General features: G+C 55.5%; 3 protein-coding genes across 5 annotated transcripts; all 3 read left to right on the forward strand.

Annotated features, from left to right (window-relative positions):
* The first annotated feature begins 205 nt into the window (after nucleotides 1–205).
* Nucleotides 206–4,371, forward strand: RAB33A (RAB33A, member RAS oncogene family). Its single transcript, XM_075054274.1, has 2 exons — nucleotides 206–515; nucleotides 3,868–4,371. Exons 1-2 carry the CDS (start codon nucleotides 294–296, stop codon nucleotides 4,321–4,323), a joined length of 678 nt encoding a protein of 225 aa, XP_074910375.1. The 5' UTR covers nucleotides 206–293; the 3' UTR covers nucleotides 4,324–4,371.
* Nucleotides 4,372–4,533: 162 nt separating this feature from the next.
* RBMX2 (RNA binding motif protein X-linked 2) lies at nucleotides 4,534–8,158 on the forward strand. Its single transcript, XM_075054124.1, has 6 exons — nucleotides 4,534–4,574; nucleotides 4,661–4,776; nucleotides 4,872–4,923; nucleotides 5,003–5,132; nucleotides 5,292–5,472; nucleotides 7,226–8,158. The coding sequence occupies exons 1-6, from the start codon at nucleotides 4,570–4,572 to the stop codon at nucleotides 7,660–7,662; spliced, it is 921 nt and encodes a 306-aa protein (XP_074910225.1). The 5' UTR covers nucleotides 4,534–4,569; the 3' UTR covers nucleotides 7,663–8,158.
* Nucleotides 8,159–8,635: 477 nt separating this feature from the next.
* SLC25A14 (solute carrier family 25 member 14) lies at nucleotides 8,636–17,097 on the forward strand. Of its 3 annotated transcripts, none has more exons than XR_012653936.1 (9): nucleotides 8,636–8,773; nucleotides 8,851–8,998; nucleotides 9,432–9,526; nucleotides 10,888–10,973; nucleotides 11,751–11,846; nucleotides 13,995–14,119; nucleotides 14,686–14,891; nucleotides 15,016–15,075; nucleotides 15,217–15,343. XR_012653936.1 is itself a non-coding variant. In XM_075053800.1 (9 exons), the coding sequence occupies exons 1-9, from the start codon at nucleotides 8,710–8,712 to the stop codon at nucleotides 16,656–16,658; spliced, it is 873 nt and encodes a 290-aa protein (XP_074909901.1). In that variant the 5' UTR covers nucleotides 8,636–8,709; the 3' UTR covers nucleotides 16,659–17,097. The 3 variants fall into 3 exon arrangements, 1 of the variants encoding a protein (XP_074909901.1); XM_075053800.1 differs by lacking the exons at nucleotides 14,686–14,891; nucleotides 15,016–15,075 and adding exons at nucleotides 15,750–15,830; nucleotides 16,617–17,097 and having other exon boundaries at nucleotides 15,217–15,352; XR_012653935.1 differs by lacking the exon at nucleotides 15,016–15,075 and having other exon boundaries at nucleotides 15,217–15,352.
* Nucleotides 17,098–17,357: the final 260 nt, after the last annotated feature.

Here is a 17,357-nt window from a genome sequence, read left to right on the forward strand (position 1 = left end):
CCAGGCGAGTCCCCGCAGCCTCGGGCCTGGCGGGGACTGCAGGCGGCTCGGTGCCGGTACCGGTGCGTGGGGCGGGGCCGTGCCGGTGCGTGGGGCGGGGCCGTGCGGTGCCGGTACGCGGGGCGGGGCCGTGCCGGTGCGTGGGGCGGGGCCGTGCGGTGCCGGTACGCGGGGCCGTGCCGGTGCGTGGGGCGGGGCCGTGCGGTGCCGGTGCGCGGGGCGGGGCCGTGCCGTAGCCGGTGCGTGGGGCGGCGCGGCCCCATGAGACGGTGAGGCGGCGGCGGCGGCGCGGGATGGCGGCGGGCGGCGGCGGGCGGCCGCCGGGCCCCGACTCCTCGCTGGAGCCCTACGTGCAGACCCGCATCTTTAAGATCATCGTGATCGGAGACTCTAACGTGGGCAAGACGTGCCTGACCTTCCGCTTCTGCGGGGGCACCTTCCCCGACAAGACCGAGGCCACCATCGGCGTGGACTTTCGCGAGAAGACGGTGGAGATCGAAGGGGAGCGCATCAAGGTGGGCCACGGCGGCACCGGCACCGAGCCCGGGGCTGGCCGGCAGCGGCCCGGGCGGCAAAGGCAGCCCGTCCCTGCCCCAAGCCCTGCGCCGGGTCCTTGCCCCCCAAACGCCCCCCGGGGGCTTTTCTGTTCTCGGTCCGACTCGAGGGAGGGGAAGAGGGGGAGGTTTCTCATCCCCGTGTTGCAGAGACGCTTTCTGAAGCCGTCACTGCGCTGCCTTGTCGCTATTTTTGCGGTTTGCTCGAGGCTGCAGGCGGTCTGAAACCGTAGCTTGGGCTGAAACGCTGCTGCCCTGCTCTCCCGACGCCCAGCGTAACCGGGTCCTCGAAGCGTCAGGGTGGCCCTCGGCTTCAGCAGCTGGACCAAAAGAGAGGCGAAGCTGCGGGGAGCTGGGGGAAGGAGCTGTATGCAGAAACCAATGTGTTTTCGGGGGAGCAGATGGTTGTAGGCTGGCAGTGGCTGCGCTGGAAGGCCAGGAGCTTGCATGAGCTGGTTGCAGTGGGCTTGGCAGCTGTGAGAGTAATGCTGAAGACTGCTGTCAGCGAGCACTGGGAGGGTGCAATTTCAGCAGAACTAGAATAGGACAGATTTGCTGTACGAAGGCCAGGGTGACACCTGGAAGAAATGCATCAGCCCAAACCTGAAGAGCTCTGGCTGATGTGCCGGAGCAGATCTGTAGGTAGGAGACGGCCTGGGGAGCACAGCTTGCAGCTGAGCTTGGCCTGCCCGGTTAGGTGGATGAGCACCGACAGCAGTCTGTGTGTAAGACTGACTGCCGGAAGAAGCAAATCTTGCTATTTTGCTGACAGATGGGTGATCAAAAGTTGAGGGACTAATCACAACGAAATCAGAGCTACTATCGTTGGGTAAGAACTTTAGCTGTCCTTTTAATGTCCATAAACATTTTTATTTGTCCTTTAAGAGGAGAGGTGCTCATTTTTCCCCTCACCTTCCCCAGCTCTATCCAACACCACATAGCTATGCTGTTGTAAGCTGTAGTGCAGGCTGGCATGAAGCCTGTCTTACTGCCACTAGTCAGAAAACATTGCCAGGCTTTCTACCTTTGGATATTATTTGTGCTCCAGCAGGCAGGAGTGGGAGGCAGTGCAGCAAATTGGCCCTTTCCTGGGACCATGCATCCACGAGGGGAGGTGAGAGAACTACCTTCCCTCTTCTGCTCTGCCCAGATGGGAGAGACTGGCAGGGAAATGCATGAGCAGCAGCTCTTCTTTGCCAGCATTTTTCCACTCTGAAAGACTCTGGGGTGGGCACTGTCTCAGTGGGGTACAGGGTGATTTGGATTAACCCCGGACACTTGTTTGGAAATTGCCAGTTCCAGGCTTCAAGACATTACCTACAATGGCCAGGAGAACTCAGAGAGTCACAGTCTAACAGCAAAGTGTGGGTTGGAAGGGACCGCTGGAGGTCATCTGCTCCAGCTCCCCTGCTGAAGCCAGGCAACCCAGAGCCGATTGCCCAGGACCACGGCCAGATGGCTTTTGAGTATCTCTAAGGATGGAGGCTCCACAACCACCCTGGGCAACCTGTGCCAGTGCTCAGGCTCCCTCATGGTGAAAGGTGTTTTCTGATGTTCAGAGGGAACCTCCTGTGCTTCAGTGTGTGCCCACTGCCTCTGCTCTTGGCGCTGGGCACCAGTGAAAAGAGCTGGGCTCTGTCCTCTTTGTAGTCTCCCTTCAGGTATCTATACACATTGGTAAGATTCCCCCCTGAGCCTTCTCTTCTCCAGGCTAAACAGTCCCGGCTCTCTCAGACTTTCCTTGTAGGAGAAACACTCCAGTTCCTTCAACATCTTTGTGGCCCTTTGCTGGACTCTCAGTCCATGCCTTTCCTCTACGGGGGAGCCCAGAACTGAATACAGCACTCCAGCACTGAATAAAGGGGATGAATCACCTCCTTCAGCCTGCTGGCAATACTTTGTTTAATGCAGCCCAGAATACCATTCACTGCCTTTGCTGCAAGGGCACACTGTTGGCTCATGTCAGCCTGGTGTCCCTCAGGACCCTAAGTCCTGTTCTGTACAGCTGCTTTCCAGCTGAGTGGTCCCCAGCAGGTACTGGTGCCTGGAGTTGTTCCTCCCCAGGGGCAGGAATTGGCACTTCTCTTTGTTGAACTTCATGAAGTTCCTGTTAGTGCATTTCTCCAGCTTGTTGAGGTCCCTCTGGATGGCAGCACAACCATCTCACATCCTAGCCATGCTCCTCCCAGTTTGGTGTCATCTGCACACTTGCTGAGGGTGCTGAGGGCAATCTGGATGGTGATGCAGGTCATTAATGAAGATGTTGAACAGGGCTGGGCCCAGTATTGACCCCTGGGGTACACTGCTAGTTACCAGTGTTCAACTAGACTTTGTGTCACTGATCACCACCTTCTAGGCCCAGATGTTCAGCCAGTTTCCAATCCATCTCACTGCTCAACCAGCCCACGAGCTTGTTGGCTTCTGTCACTTGGGCCAGGAAGTTGCCATCAGTGCCGTCCAGGAACCTCCTGGATTGCTCGTGCCCTGCTGTGTTTCCTTCCAGCAGGTACTGTGGTGGTTGAAGTCCTCCGTGAGACCAGGGCCTGCCAACATGAGGCTGCTCCTATCTGTCTCTAGAGCGCCTCAGCCTGCTGGTCAGGTGGCCTATAGCAGACACCCCTTACAATGTCGCCTGTGCTGGTCTGCTTTTTAATCCTCACCCACAAGCTCTTGGTTGGCTCCTCACCCATCCCCACGCAGAGCTCCATGCCCTCCTGCTGCTCTGTCACACAAAGGGTGGCTCCCCCTCCTCATTTTCTCCTTGCCCTGACTCCTCTGTACCTACCACCATGTAATTGTTGGGGTTCTCTTTTATGGCATAGGATTAGGTAGACAAATGTCCTAATCTGGTGCAAGAATGTCTGTGAAATGCGAAGTGCTTTGTGTGCTTTGTTTCTGTGGTGGGGATGGTGGTCAAGGTGGCATCGGGAAAAGGTTGAGAAAAAGGGAGCAGTGCTCCCTGAATGAAAGTGCTGATGTGATCTCTCTTATTAGATGAGCTGGGCTTGCCTGGTTGAATTACACAAGCATGTGTGCTGTTGTATACAGCCTTGGGCACTGTCAGTGTAGGCCCAAAAGCTTGTGTAACTCATCCATCAATCCTGGTTCGTCTAATAAGAGATTGCCTCTCCCTGCGAGGCTCGCCTGGCCTGCCTCCTGCCTCAGGGCTGTCAAAGATGGACCCACGGGAAGCCCTCCTGCATCTCCCTGCAGGGAGTTCAACGAGCCGGCTGCGCCCGAAGCAGCAGGCCTTGGCTCGGGGCGGACGCTCGGCGCTCCTGTAGTCTTCTTTCTTGTCTGCTTTGCTTCCCAGGTGCAAGTGTGGGACACGGCTGGCCAGGAGAGGTTTCGGAAGAGCATGGTAGAGCATTACTACCGCAACGTGCATGCCGTCGTCTTTGTTTACGACGTCACGAAGATGACCTCCTTCACCAACCTCAAGACGTGGATCGAGGAGTGCAACGGGCACGCAGTGCCCCCCCTCGTCCCCAGGGTGCTCGTGGGGAACAAGTGTGACTTGAAAGACCTGATCCAAGTGCCATCCAGCATGGCTCTGAAGTTCGCCGATGCTCACAACATGCTTTTGTTTGAGACCTCGGCCAAGGACCCTAAGGAGAGCCAGAACGTGGACGCCATTTTCATGTGCCTGGCCTGCCGGCTGAAGGCGCAGCGGTCGCTTCTCTGCCGGGACCTGGAGGGGCGGCCGGGCCAGCCTCGCAGGCTGGAGCCAACACACGATGCCAACGGTAAAAACTCCTGCCCGTGCTGAGCACGGCTCCCGCCGCCATCTGTCACGGTCACCCCAATAAAGTCTCTGCGGCTCCAGTCAGCTCTGGGTGTTGCTTTGCGCGGCTCGGCTCCGCTCGGCTCGATTCGGCTCGGTCCGGCTACGCTCGGCTCGGTCCGACTCCGCTCGGCTCGATTCGGCTCGGTCCGCCCCGGCTCGGCTCGGGCGGAGGGCGGCGCGCATGCGCGGCGCCGGCAAGGCGCATGCGCAGTGTGCAGCGGCGCCACCATGAAGTAGGTCGGCGGGGCGCGGAGGGAGGGAGGGAGGGAAGGTCTGGGCCCGTTCCCGTTCCCGGTGCTGACGGTGCCCTCGCCCTCAGCCCCCTGACGAAGGTGAAGCTGATCAACGAGCTGAACGCGCGGGAGGCGGAGCTGGGCGTGCAGGAGGCGGTCTCGTGGCACGCGGAGTACAAGGACAGCGCCTGGATCTTCGTCGGTATGGGCCGGGGACCGGGGAGGGGTGGTGGGCCTGGGCCCGGCCGGGCCTGCGCCGTACCGGTGCCCCCTTCCGTCCTCTCCCTCTCCCCGCAGGCGGGCTGCACTACGAGCTGACGGAGGGGGATGTCATCTGCGTGTTCTCGCAGTAAGTGCCGCAGCCCCCCCCCGCCCCGGGCCCCTGCCGTGCCCCTGCCGCTGCCTGGGGTGCTGAGAGTGTGTTGCAGGTACGGGGAGGTCGTCAATATTAACCTGGTGCGGGACAAGAAGACCGGCAAGTCGAAAGGCTTTTGCTTTCTGTGCTATGAGGACCAGAGGAGCACCATTCTCGCTGTTGACAACTTCAATGGGATCAAGGTGAGTGAAGGAGCCTGGGATGCCGGCCTGCCTGCCTGCCGTGGCTCCCGAGGTGCTGCTTCACATCAAACGGGAGCCCTGACAGCACGGGTCACTGGTGACCCGCAGCGCGTGGGGAGCTGGTCTGTGCCCTCGCCAACAGCGTGATTCCTCTCGTAGATCAAAGGAAGGACGATTCGAGTGGACCACGTGGCCAACTATCGGCCCCCCAAAGACTCCGATGACTTAGATGAGGTGACAAAAGCCCTCCATGCAAAGGGTTGTGGAGTTAAAACGCCACCTCATACGTCATCCGATTCCCTGTCGGAAGATGATGATGTGCCCGTAAAAAAGCAAAAAGGTGAGGTGTGTTCCTGCCAGTCTTGACCCCAGGTGGGAGTCTCTGCACAGAGACCTCAGCCTCATAAGGGCCCTTTCCTTGGGGGAACACCAAGGATGGGTGTGCTCCTGAAAAGAGCCACAGCCCTAATGTCCAGGCTTTGCGTTGTGATCCCCTGAGGGGTATCAGAGTATTTAGCCCTTATCTGTGAGTGTCCTCCCCCTGCCTCTGAAGAGCTGTATCTTCCAAACAATAACAGCGCTTTTCCTGGAAAAAAGCCTGCCAGGCTGCAGGGTTACTGCATGGGGGAGCAGTGCTGTGGGGGAAAGGGAGAGGGAAGGCTTAGGAAAAGCACCGCTTAATCTTAAAATCTAGGTGCTGCTACTGTAGGACTGGAGTGCTGTAGATGTATGGAATGACCACTGTGTAGCCTATGCAAGATAACTGGATTGAATAGAATGTAAAACCAGCAGATGTAGGTGAGATTCTGTGGCTGGAAACTGAAGCCAAAGAAAGTAGGGGGGGGAGTTGGACTAGGTGACCTTTAAAGGTCCCTTCCAACTCCAACTATTCTATGAAAGTAGACCTAAAAATGCAGCGTAAGTTAAACCATCTGAGTGCTTGTATACGTCCTCTTCTCAGTGGTTGCAGCAGGACTTGTTGCTCTATGTCTTTCAGAAGAAAAGGGAAAGGTGTAAAGTACATCCAAATTGAACTTGAACGAACGTGCCTCATAAAGGACCAGCCTGCGCAACTATACTGATGGATTTTTTTAAGCGGCCGTTAGGGTTTTTTCCATCTGTGCGGCAGAGATCTTGAAAAGTTACGCTTGTCAGAGCCAGCGGAGTGCTAGAAGCAGTGACTTGCAGTAGGCGCTGCTTACTGTGGCTTGCCAACCACTTCCAGGCGGCATCCACCCGTGCTGGGTTGTAGCTCCCAGGACAAGCCAGTTAGGTGCGGTGACGGTGGGGTGGGGGTGTCTGTTGTTCTGAAATTGGCTTGGAGCTCACAGCATGGCATGCAGAGGATCCTTCTCTCCCACAGCCGAGCTTTGCCAGTGGCAGAGGGGTGTTAGCAGCAGGCATTTGGGGCCATCTTGTAGCTACAGCTGAGCCCTTCTGCTGTCGGGGTTTGAGACCTGTCTTTGCTGTGCTGCTGCCCCCCCATCAAGAGAGGAGCTCAGCCCTGTGTTGCATGGAGGAGGACACAGGATGGATGGGGCCTTAGCGTGGGGCGGAGGGGCATGTCGGTCAGGCGAGAGTCCTAGTTTGAGAGAAGGCTTGGAGGAAAGAAAATAGGCAACAAAACTAAGGGTGGGGATAAGATGTTGCTCCAGAGTGTCGAGGAGATGCACAAAAGTGAGAGGGGCAAAGGACAGCAAAGAGGGAAAAGAATCGTTGGGTGGGGAGAAGAGAATTTCCACAGAGCGGATCACGATGTTCTTATTGCATGGATGTTACTGGGGAAAGAGAATGAAAGGAAGGTGCTTGATACCCCAAGCTGTGTTGAAGTGCCCAAGGGCAGCCTTGCTGGGAGGAACATGATGTGGCGAGTGTTAAAGAAGGAAGCAGGATGGCTCAGGTTGGAGGAGAAAAGTGTCGGCGTTGAAAGTGGAATAGGATTTCTCTGAGGGGGGAAACAGGCTGTGAAGCTTGGGTGGAGGGGGACAGAGCCTAAAATGGGAGGGTAGTTGGAAAGGTGGTAGGCAGAGCCTGGGGAGCTGAGGTGATGCTTGCAGGACCGTCCATCCCAAAAGGTGAACCTTTTATTTCAGAAAAGGAGAAAAGTAGACAGGAGCGGCAAAAGCAGAGCTCGCAGGCTGTGAAGAGGGCGGCAGCCGCAGAGGAGGCACACCCCAGGATCAAGATTAAGAAGGAGAAGGAGGACCCGGCCTACGACCGCTATGCCAGCGGGAGCCAGCAGCCCTGGAAGGGCTCCGAGGGGAAGCCTGTGAGCAGGACGCAGCGAGACGAGGAAGAGCGGAGGCACCAGAGGCCTTTGGAGAGAAGAGGGGAAAAGAGCTGCCAGGACCAGAGGGGACAAAGCGGTTTGTGGGAAGAGAGGGAGAAGAGAGAGGAGGTTGGCAGGAAGGGTGATGGGCACAGCAGCCGGCGAGAAGAGTGTCCTGAGGGAGGCAGATCCCGGGAGCGCTGGGAGCCCCATCCCAGGCACAGGGAACGGGGCTCCGTGAGAGGCTCCAGCCGCTGCTGAGCCCTGGGGCCAGCACTCGGGAGGACCGAAAGCCTGCCCAAGAACCTGCTCTGAGCCTCCTTGGGGCAGAGCTGGGGGGCACCGCGGCTGGACTGTTCACCTCCAACAGCTTCCACTTGGTTTCTCATTCCATCCTCGGATGGGGCTCTCCTTGCTGCCTGTGCTGTGGACTGGGACGCAAGGGGTTTTTTTGCCTCCTTCAGCCCTTTTTGCGGCGTTGGACTTGCGCTGCCGCGTGAAGATGGTCGCTGGGAGTGGCAGGATGCTCTCCTTCCCAAAATTGCCCAGCTCCGTCAGTCCTGGCAGAGGGTTTCCCCACTCTTGGGCCGCAGGGAGAGAGCGGTGGGTGTTTTGTCGGCTCCACGCGCTGGCTTTGGGCCCTGAGCCCACCCAGCGCTTCTCCGGGCTGCTGGGCTGGATCCCCAGAGCCGCGCTGCTGCCTGGGGGCCACTTACTGTTGAAACGCCTCTGAATAAAAGTTACCTGTGAACCAGAAGGCAGCCCTTGGAACAGCGTTCCTCTTTCCTGGTGACCGGCGAAGGCGTGCGTTTTTCTGATTTGACCTGAAAATTGCGAGTGAGGGATAAGGGGCAGGTGGGGGGGGGGCTGGAGGGGTGATTTTTGGCCGGATCTCCTTGCTAGGAGAAATAACGGATCCTGTCGGGGGGTTATTACGGTTTGGGATAGTTGTCCAGCTCCGGGAGCGGGGGGATTTTTGCCCCTGCCCCGAGCAGCCGGGACTGGGCCCTGGAGGCTGAAAACGGGGCTGCGGGGGGGGGAGCTGTGTGTGTGCTCTGTGCCGGTGTCCGTCCGTGCGGGCCCGGTGTCTGTCCGCTGTCCCCAGGGGCCGGGCACAGCGACCGTCCCGCCGCGGGGCTGGCGGCGATCGGCGCCCGGTTGCGGCGGGTGACCGGGTTGAGGTGGTTCCGGCGGGGCGGGGCCGGTAGGGGGCGCTCGTCACCGCCCTGCGTTTCCGGTTCCGGGTAGTTGCGCGGCGGCGAGGCAGGTGTCCGGCCCGGTCCGCCGCCGGCCCCGTTCCGCCATGCCATGTCCGCGCTGAACTGGAAACCCTTCGTGTACGGCGGGCTCGCCTCCATCGTGGCCGAGTTCGGTGAGGCGGCGGGAGGGAGGGAGGGAAGAAGGGGCGGAGCGGGGCCGGCGGGGCGCTGACGGCCGCTCTCCCCGCAGGCACCTTCCCCGTGGACCTCACCAAGACGCGCCTGCAGGTGCAGGGCCAGAGCGCCGATGCCCGGTTCCGCGAGGTCCGGTACCGCGGCATGTTCCACGCCCTCTTCCGTATCTGCCGTGAGGAGGGCGGCCGCGCTCTCTACTCGGGGTAAGCACCGGGAGGGACCGGCACCCTCCCCCCCTCCCTCCGCCACTGCCCGCCGAACCGCTCCGCCGACCCCCTCCTCCCCGCCCGGGAGCCCAGCCGGCCCCCGAGCCGAGCAGGGGTGCTGGCGCAGCGGTGCTGCTCTGCAGCCTTGGGGACTCCCGGTTTTCCCGAGGTGGGGAGCGAGGAGTTGCGTGGGTGCCGACCTCCCGCGCTGGAGGGTGCATGGGGGCGATTCCCAGGTGCTTCTCAGGCGGCCGGCGTTGTTATCGTGGGTGCCTGATAAGAGCTGTGCTTCTCGGCAGTGTCTGAGCCGCGGCAGGAGCGTGCCTGGCCCGGGCTCTGCCCCTTGGAGTTTGGGGGCTGCTGGGGAGTGACTGGGAGGAGGACCACCGCGCTGGTGGGGCTCAACGGGTTTTTTTGTTCCCCCGCTCAGGATCGCCCCTGCGCTGCTGAGACAGGCATCTTACGGCACCATAAAGATCGGCATTTACCAGAGTTTGAAGCGGCTGTTTGTAGATCGCATGGAAGGTCAGCGTCAGTAAACGTGTCAGTATGGGCACCTCTTGTCTCGCCAGAGGTGTGGTGCAAAATCTCGTGCTGTGCGGTTTTGCTCCTTTCTTTCTCTGTCCTTCCCGGCTATAGATTCCCACAGAAATGGAGTTCTTGTTACTTCGCGCTGTGGTTTTGTTTGTACAGTAACAGCAAGGATGGGTTTCAACACAGGTGTGACTCTTGCTGTGCCTGGCACTGCCCACAGTCCCTAGCCAGACACCTCCCTCTAGCCAGGCCTTTCCTTTCCCCAGCCTTTATCTCTGTCCGACTTAGAGATGGGATACCGCGAATGTTTTTGACCTCTGCGCTCTGGTAACGAGGGCCTCCGCAGCTCCTGCCTAGAGAGCAGAGCAGCAGAAGTCTGGTACGTGTTCGCTGAAGGAGCACCAAGATCTGCGTGAGCGGTTTTAAACCCTGGTGTGACATGAGTGAATATTGTAATGCCAGTGCTAGCTGGGAAAGTGAGATGGGCAGTGCGGGCTGGTCAGCAGGCCAGCAAGAGGACCGGGAAGCACAGTGTGCTAGAGCTTCTTTCCAGGGGCTGCTCTGTTCTCCAGTAACACCTCTCCCTGCGCGTGGTTCTGTGCGAGTACACTGGGCCGCACGTCTCTCCTCGCTTGCTGTTTGCAGCATTTCCAGTTGTGAGTACCATTGTCTGAATGTTTGTCTCTCTACAGGCCTGGGGCAGCCAGTGGCCTGGTCTCCTCTGGGAAGTGCTGTGGTCAGTACCACCAAAGGGCTGTGCCTTTTCCCAACATAACCATTACCCTAATACTGGGCCTGGAAGTCTTGGATTATTCCATCCACCCCCTTGGAACTAATTGCATCTAACTTTCTCTGCCTGGGTTGCCTATTCTCTGTTTTCTCAAGGTGGCTGCCTATTCTGAGTGCGGCCAGCTGGGGCTCCAGATCGAAACAAATTGGTATCAGGTTGCCTTGAGAAGTGTTGCGTTGTCCCTCTCTGTCTCCCTCTGTCTCGGCTTGCCTCCATCAAGAGAAGTGCATCACTGGACACTGAAATCTCAGATAATTGTTCAAAATTTTCACGTATCACAGTCTTTTCCTTGTCTGATCAGCTAGGCTCATCAGCATGACCCGCTTCTCTCTGAGAGCGTGTTTGCTGAGTGTTTCGGCTGCTGCTTTCTGTCTCTGGCAGGTGTGGGGACAGGTCTGCCATGAGCTGATGGTAGCTGGCCAGCCTCTGTGCTCGTGCAACTTCATCATGTGATTTGCAAAATGAGCTTCCCTGCTCTTCCCAGAGCTTCTCGCTTGTTCAGTACAATCTCTGCACCTTCTCTTTTGATCTTTAGGATCTGACTTTCTCTTCTTGATTGCAGATGAAACGTTGCTAATCAATGTAATCTGCGGAGTGGTTTCAGGAGTGATCTCCTCTGCAATTGCCAATCCGACAGATGTGCTGAAGGTAAGAAGTGTGCGTGGCCAGAGAGAGCTCCTGGCTGGCTGTGGTTTGACATGTAGAAGCTGCTGCTTTCCAGTGAAGATGCATCTCTCCCAGCTGCAGTGAGGTGCTCTCTGAGCCACTGCTGGCATCGGTTCTGCTAATCCGGGTTTTTAATGAATGGGAACAGAAGCCCGGAGCAATAAACAGATATTTTTTTTTAAAAGTGCAGCTCTTAAAGATCATGAAATCTGTTATGGCAAGGGGTGGAGGCTGTGTTATCTTAAGTGGGTGAGTGGGGTGGTAGCCAGCTATTTATCAGACCTTCTCGACTCCTTTCCCTTTGGTCACTGTGCTGTCCTTTGCTGATGGTGCCACAAAGTCCTACCTGTTACGTGGAGTGACCAGAGTCCAGTGGGGACTGACTGGTCCCCTCCATTCCCTACTGTGGGGTTACTGGGGTCAAGGTAGCTCTGCTATGAGCAAAGAGAGCCTGGGGAACTTTCCCACGCTTCTCCCTGTGTAGATCAACCTTTCTTGGACTGCTTTCAGAGTGGGAAGGCCTTCCCCACCACTTCTCTGTCTCATCTGAGTTGCACTGTGCTTCCACCCTGTTGCTGTCCCTGCTCCTTGCCTGCCGTCATCATTTCCTGCGTGGTTTGCAGGGAGAGGGCACATGGATAGCAGTGTCTGCTCCAAGTTGCTTTGTTGTCCTTTCTACCAGGAGGTCCACTGAGCTGGTATCTCTGCCCTCCTGGGCAGGCGCTGATGTCATCCCGCTGACTCTTGCGTTTCTTTCAGATTCGAATGCAGGCTCAAGGCAGTTTATTCCAGGGTGGCATGATTGGCAGCTTCATCGACATCTACCAGCAGGAGGGTACCAGAGGCCTCTGGAGGGTAAGCACCAGCTGTTGGAACTCCCCTGACTAGCAGCAGAGCTAACAGCTTCCTCAACTCATTTGCTACACCCAGGCACAGCCCTTGAAGAGAACTGTGAACCAAGGGTAGTAGCAAAGTTCCGGTTCTAGTTACCGGACAAACAGAAGCATGTCTGTGGTGGAGACTGGGTCTGTGCTATGGCAGCATCAGCGCTGAGCCAGGCAGACCTGGCTTCCAGGACTGAAGCTGGTGTGCATAAAGTTTCAGATACATGAGTGTCCCTTGCACAGACGAGCATTTGGGGCTGGATCCTCTCCAGGGTCTGCCTTAGGAAGGATGCGCAGCCTGATGTATCTTGGAGTCAGTGGGGAGTAACCCTGCACGCAGTGAGCAGGGCAATTTACCTGCCTCTGGATATGAGCAGCTCAGCACCTCCTCATGTGGAGGAAGAGGAATTCTTCCAAGTAACCTGAGAGGCACTAATGACATACGGTAACTTTCTCAAGTTCCAAAGGGATAAATCTGCCCTGTGTCCCCACCTACCCAGTCTTAGACCCCTTGAAACTTGCCCTCTGAGCATGCAAAGAGTAGGAGAGAGTAGTGGCTTTTGGGGAAGCTGATGATGTAAGGCTCTTGGCCTTGAAGACAGATGAGAGTTACCAGTGCTCAAGCCCTACTGCTTGGATTTTAGCAGTGGTTCTTTGGCTTTTGTTAGAGAACCTCACTTTGTCCTCCATTACGAGTCTTCCATACGCTCAGTTATCCAGCAGTCTGCCAAGTCGCAAAGTCAGGTATGGTAACTACAGAATCCCAATGCTTTTTTCCAGGCAACAGTCCGATTTCTCACTGTGATGGTCACTGAAGCCTTTTACAGAAAGATAGCTGTTGCAGTGTCCTGTGTGGGAAGGGGAGGAGGAGTCAATCAGCTGCCAGTGTTGACACAATATTTACTTTGAGATTATTTCTGCTCTCTGGACAAAGACACACAAGACGGGAAGAGAGACTAGAAAAGAAATTAAGCCCTCTGTGTTGCTGATGTGTGCTGCAGAGAGAGAGCAGTCTCGAGGTGGATTCCAGTGATCAAGCTAGTCTTGCTGCTCTCTGGTCTGGGACAACCACTGTCTCCTCCCTCCAGTCTTCCCTCACATTGAGGCAAAGATGTTTGTGCTCACCAGTCTCACCAGTTCTGGCATTCATCTTGTGGGGATTTGAGCTGACTGTGCCAGGACTGGATTAGGCAGGAACCCAAGAGGAGACTGTCAGGTGCTGCATTAGCGCAGCAGGGTGGGGACAGCAGGAGCCATAAACCTGAAAAGTACTTTTACTTCTCAGAGTTGCTTTGCTTTTGTGTGGTGAGAAAGCTGGCTGTCCTGATGGTCTGGTTCATAATGTGGCCACACTGAAGAGTCGCTCCCAGTCCCGGTGATCAGGGGGCTCTCTCATGACACAGTGGGTCTCCCTGAATTACTTGGATGGTGTTACAGTTCCTGTGAAATGGCCCAACTCCGCATTGCTGCCAAGTTCTCCTTGTTCTGCAAGCCAATAGAAATTTGCATGTATTTTTATCTGGTTCCTGATGAGGGGTTTGCTGGGATATTTCTCAGACAGAAAGTAGCCGGTTCCTCTTACCTAAGCTCATAGTTTTTCCAGTAATTATCTTGCTGGTTCCCAGATCAATGTTCTGTCAGCAGCAACTCTTGCAATACATGAAAATCTCCAAAGTCAAAAACCTTTAACAAAGCAGAGTCTCACTGCTGTTATGTAGCAAGGAGGACCTGGAGCCCCACCTGGCTCCTTAAGCAGCTGCTTTTCTTGTGGTGCAGAATCTTTTCTGGTATTGAAATTGGTGGGTACTGTTCAGTGAGGGAAGATGAGTGGATTATAGCCCAATTCCTGTGCGCTAGTGGCTGGGAGGAGGGAAGCAGCGTGTGGTTAATCTAGCTGGAGTAACACTGCCAGGGTGGAGGAATCCTCCTTAGCTTTGGCGTAAAGTTGGGAGATGGTGAGCTAGTCTGCTTGAAGATATACAACTGCAAGATATGGCAAGGAAGATACAAGGTAGATTGTCAGCAAAAGGCCCCTGAGAGGAAGCTGGGGGGAGATGTTATACTAGCTGCAGTCCCCAGACAGCAGTTTGCACTTGTGACTGATGTTTGTGCTCTGCAGGGTGTCGTGCCAACAGCTCAGAGAGCTGCCATTGTGGTTGGGGTGGAACTGCCGGTCTACGACATCACCAAGAAGCACTTAATTCTGTCAGGCCTGATGGGTGACACCATCTTTGCCCACTTTGTGTGAGTATTTGCTGCAGCTGCTGCACTCTCCAGGCTTGGCAGGGGCGTGTGAAGCAGAGGAGTAAGGTGGGATGTGGGGTGAGACCTCTTTATAGAGCAAGTGCTCTGGAGCTGCAGAGAACAGGCTTGGTACTCCTGAGGGATCTGCTATGTCGACTGGAGCAGCTCAGAATGATCACGTATACCCAGAGAGACCTCCCTGGAGAAGGAGCCTGGCAGAAATCCTTTGGTGATGTGAAATGTCAGCTTGATTTCAGCTCGCTGATGACCAGAAATGTTGTTGCTCCATGTCTGTGCCCGTGTATGAACAAGGCAGGACTTCAGTTGTGTGACTACCTGTATCAATCAGTTGAAAGAGCTGCTCCAGTCCTAGGTCCTCATCTGTACAGGCATTGTCAGCTTGCAGCCATTGCTGTAAGAGCTTTGTGAGATGAACAGAGACTTGCAAAGCTGACAAGACCCTGAGCAATCTGACCAAGTTTTGAAGTCAGCCTGCTCTGAGCAGGGGGTGGGTTAGAGACCTCCCGAAGTCTTTTTTCACCTACATTTTCCTATTCTTCTGGCAGACACTTTAGCTGGAGGTGCTGCAGTGCTTCTGTTGGGTTTGCCTGCTGGGGGCTGAAGGTGACAAGCACTAGACCATACGTGGAGGGAGGAGACTAGCAGCTGCATGCTCCCTCTTGCTGCCTTTGGTCTTCCTCCCTCCTTCCCTGCCCCGAAGAAATGTTTGCTCTGGTGAGAAGGATGTGCGCTTCCAAGAGGCTGCCTTCAGGTCTGTGTCACCTTGACAGCACCCAGAGACCCTTGCTGGACTGCAGGCTGCCCCTGTGGAGACCCAGCAGTGGGCTCTGACGAGGGTCTTGATTAGACAAAGCTGAACATTTCCCTTCCCCTAGCTCTCTGGGGTCCTGAGGTGGTATGGTTCCTGCCTCCGCCTGTTTGCTGGGTGGGAACAGGTAGTGCAGCTAATGTTTATGGCTAAATGCTTTTCATAAAATCCAGTGAATGATATTCTCTTGTGCTTATGTCAAGGCCTGTCTGAGCCAGAATGGCCGTGTTCAGAGCTGTTCCTCTCTCCTGTTTTGGTGTGTGTATAGTTCCAGCTTTACATGTGGGCTGGCTGGGGCCATTGCCTCCAACCCTGTGGATGTGGTGCGGACACGGATGATGAACCAGCGGGCAATAGTGGGCAGCACGGAGCTCTATAAGGGCACTCTGGATGGCCTTGTGAAGGTAAGGAGGTTAGAGAGGTGGGCAAATCCCTGTCTTTAGGAGGCTGGCCAGAGTCCAGCACTGCACGCCACTGATATGAGCAGTTAAATTTTACAGCAACAGGATGTGCTTGTCAGTGAGTGTTTCAGACAAACCAGAGAAGGGCCTAGAGTCACTTTCCTGAGGTCACCGTCAGCTTGAGCACCCTCCCAACCTCCTGGGACAAAGCTTTGTCAGTGATGCAGTTCGATTAGGTTTATGTACTGTAAGTGACACTTCACACAACTTAACTGCATCTCCACTGGCCTGTCCACTTACTGCAGCAGCTGTAAAGGCCCATTATATCACACATGTTACTAAGGAGATGGGCATGGGCCTGGTGTCTCTCATAATTGATCTGTCTCTTCTCTCCTCCCAGACATGGAAGAGCGAGGGCTTCTTTGCACTCTATAAAGGTTTCTGGCCCAATTGGCTTCGGCTCGGTCCCTGGAACATCATCGTATCCTTCACTGTGCTGCTGGGAGGTCATGGGTACGGACAGGCAGGGGAGAACCAAGCTGTAAAGGGAAGCGCAGAGCAGACACCTTGACGGGACACCTCTTTGTCTTCCCTGTGGCAGCCCAAAGCTGACTCCCTGTCCTACTTGGACAGACATAAAGCTGTGATGTGGCTGCTGCTGGTTTAAGTGCCAAAAAATGCCACTGGCTGTGACTGCTGCTTCTAACAGCTCTGTAGGTGGCCAGTGCAGGGGCTTCCAGTGCAGCAGCACGGGTGGTTTCCTGTAGAGCGAGTGCTCTCAAGTGCTTGATGTGAGACTTTCCCTTTGGCCTGAGGTCCTAGAGGTGCTGTGGTTTCTGGATCGGCTCCTGTTTTGTGAGGAAAGCCTGGGAAATGTTCTGCTGCTCTGTGACGGGTGCTGACCTGCTCTGCAGAACCAGTGCTGCTGTGTTGCTGGGCTAGAACCCTCTTGCCCTCTGAAATTGTGTGCATCACTTATTTTAAAGAAGTCCCATTCTGGGGTTAGAGCCACCTCCCTTTCTCAATGGTCTAGGCAAGCCTGGGCCACTTTGCTTCTGGGTCAATCTCTTCCCTCTCCTGGTAGCTCTTGTCCCACAGCTCTCTCTTCTGCCTGTGCAGATCTGTTTATGCTGCCTGGAAGAGGGTCTTCAGCTGTACTGTGCTGTTGCTGTACCTGCCTTGCCTTGCCAGGCATGGCCCTGTCCTGCCGGGAGGCCAGGTGCAGCTGCCTTATGTATTTGGCCCAATTCCTTGATGTTCCCTTCAGTTTTTTATCACATACGAGCAGTTGAAGCGACTTCCATTCTGACAGCTGGCTTCATTTCACGAGAGTCATCTTCAAGACTTGCAGCAGAGAGCTTTGCTGCAGCCTTCCTCTTCATTTCACCATCTCCATGTTTTGATGTTTTGGTACATGTGGGTGTGGGCTTTCCTCCTCCCCCAAATGCATGGTTCCTGGAGCATGATCTGGCTGAAATGTAACTGGGAGGCTGATGGCAGGTGCTGCATGTTTTTTACATGGAGGCAAGTATTAATGGTGTATAAGTGGCTGGGCCTGAAGCAATATCTTCTGTGAAGATCTGTGCAGTCCAGTGGCCTTTTGGTGCAGCTGTGGTTTGTTGTTTGGCTTGTGTGCATTATTCTGCCATGCCTGCGGGGTGAGGCTGGAGGCTGGGAAGGGGTGCTGTCATGTTTTCTTGCAGAACTGTAACCTCATTAAATTATTTATTGACTGGATGGCTTGAGTTTGTGTTTGTGCAGATTTACTGAAGGTATATTCCAGAGCAGATGGTGTGTCTGCCTGCAGAGAGAACAGAAGCTATTTTTTCAGCACACTATACATACCTTTTTTTCTCCAGACTTATATATAGATATAAAACAATCTTTAGGATTCATTACAGTAGAAATGTTTCTAAAACAAAGTTTAATTGTTAGTGTCAGAGAATTATGGTGTTGCATAGCTCAGTTTTGCAAAACCTCAGTCTCTTCACCTTATTGCTTGTATTAT

Source organism: Buteo buteo, chromosome 22 (assembly GCF_964188355.1).
Source record: "Buteo buteo chromosome 22, bButBut1.hap1.1, whole genome shotgun sequence".
Lineage (NCBI taxonomy): Eukaryota > Metazoa > Chordata > Aves > Accipitriformes > Accipitridae > Buteo > Buteo buteo.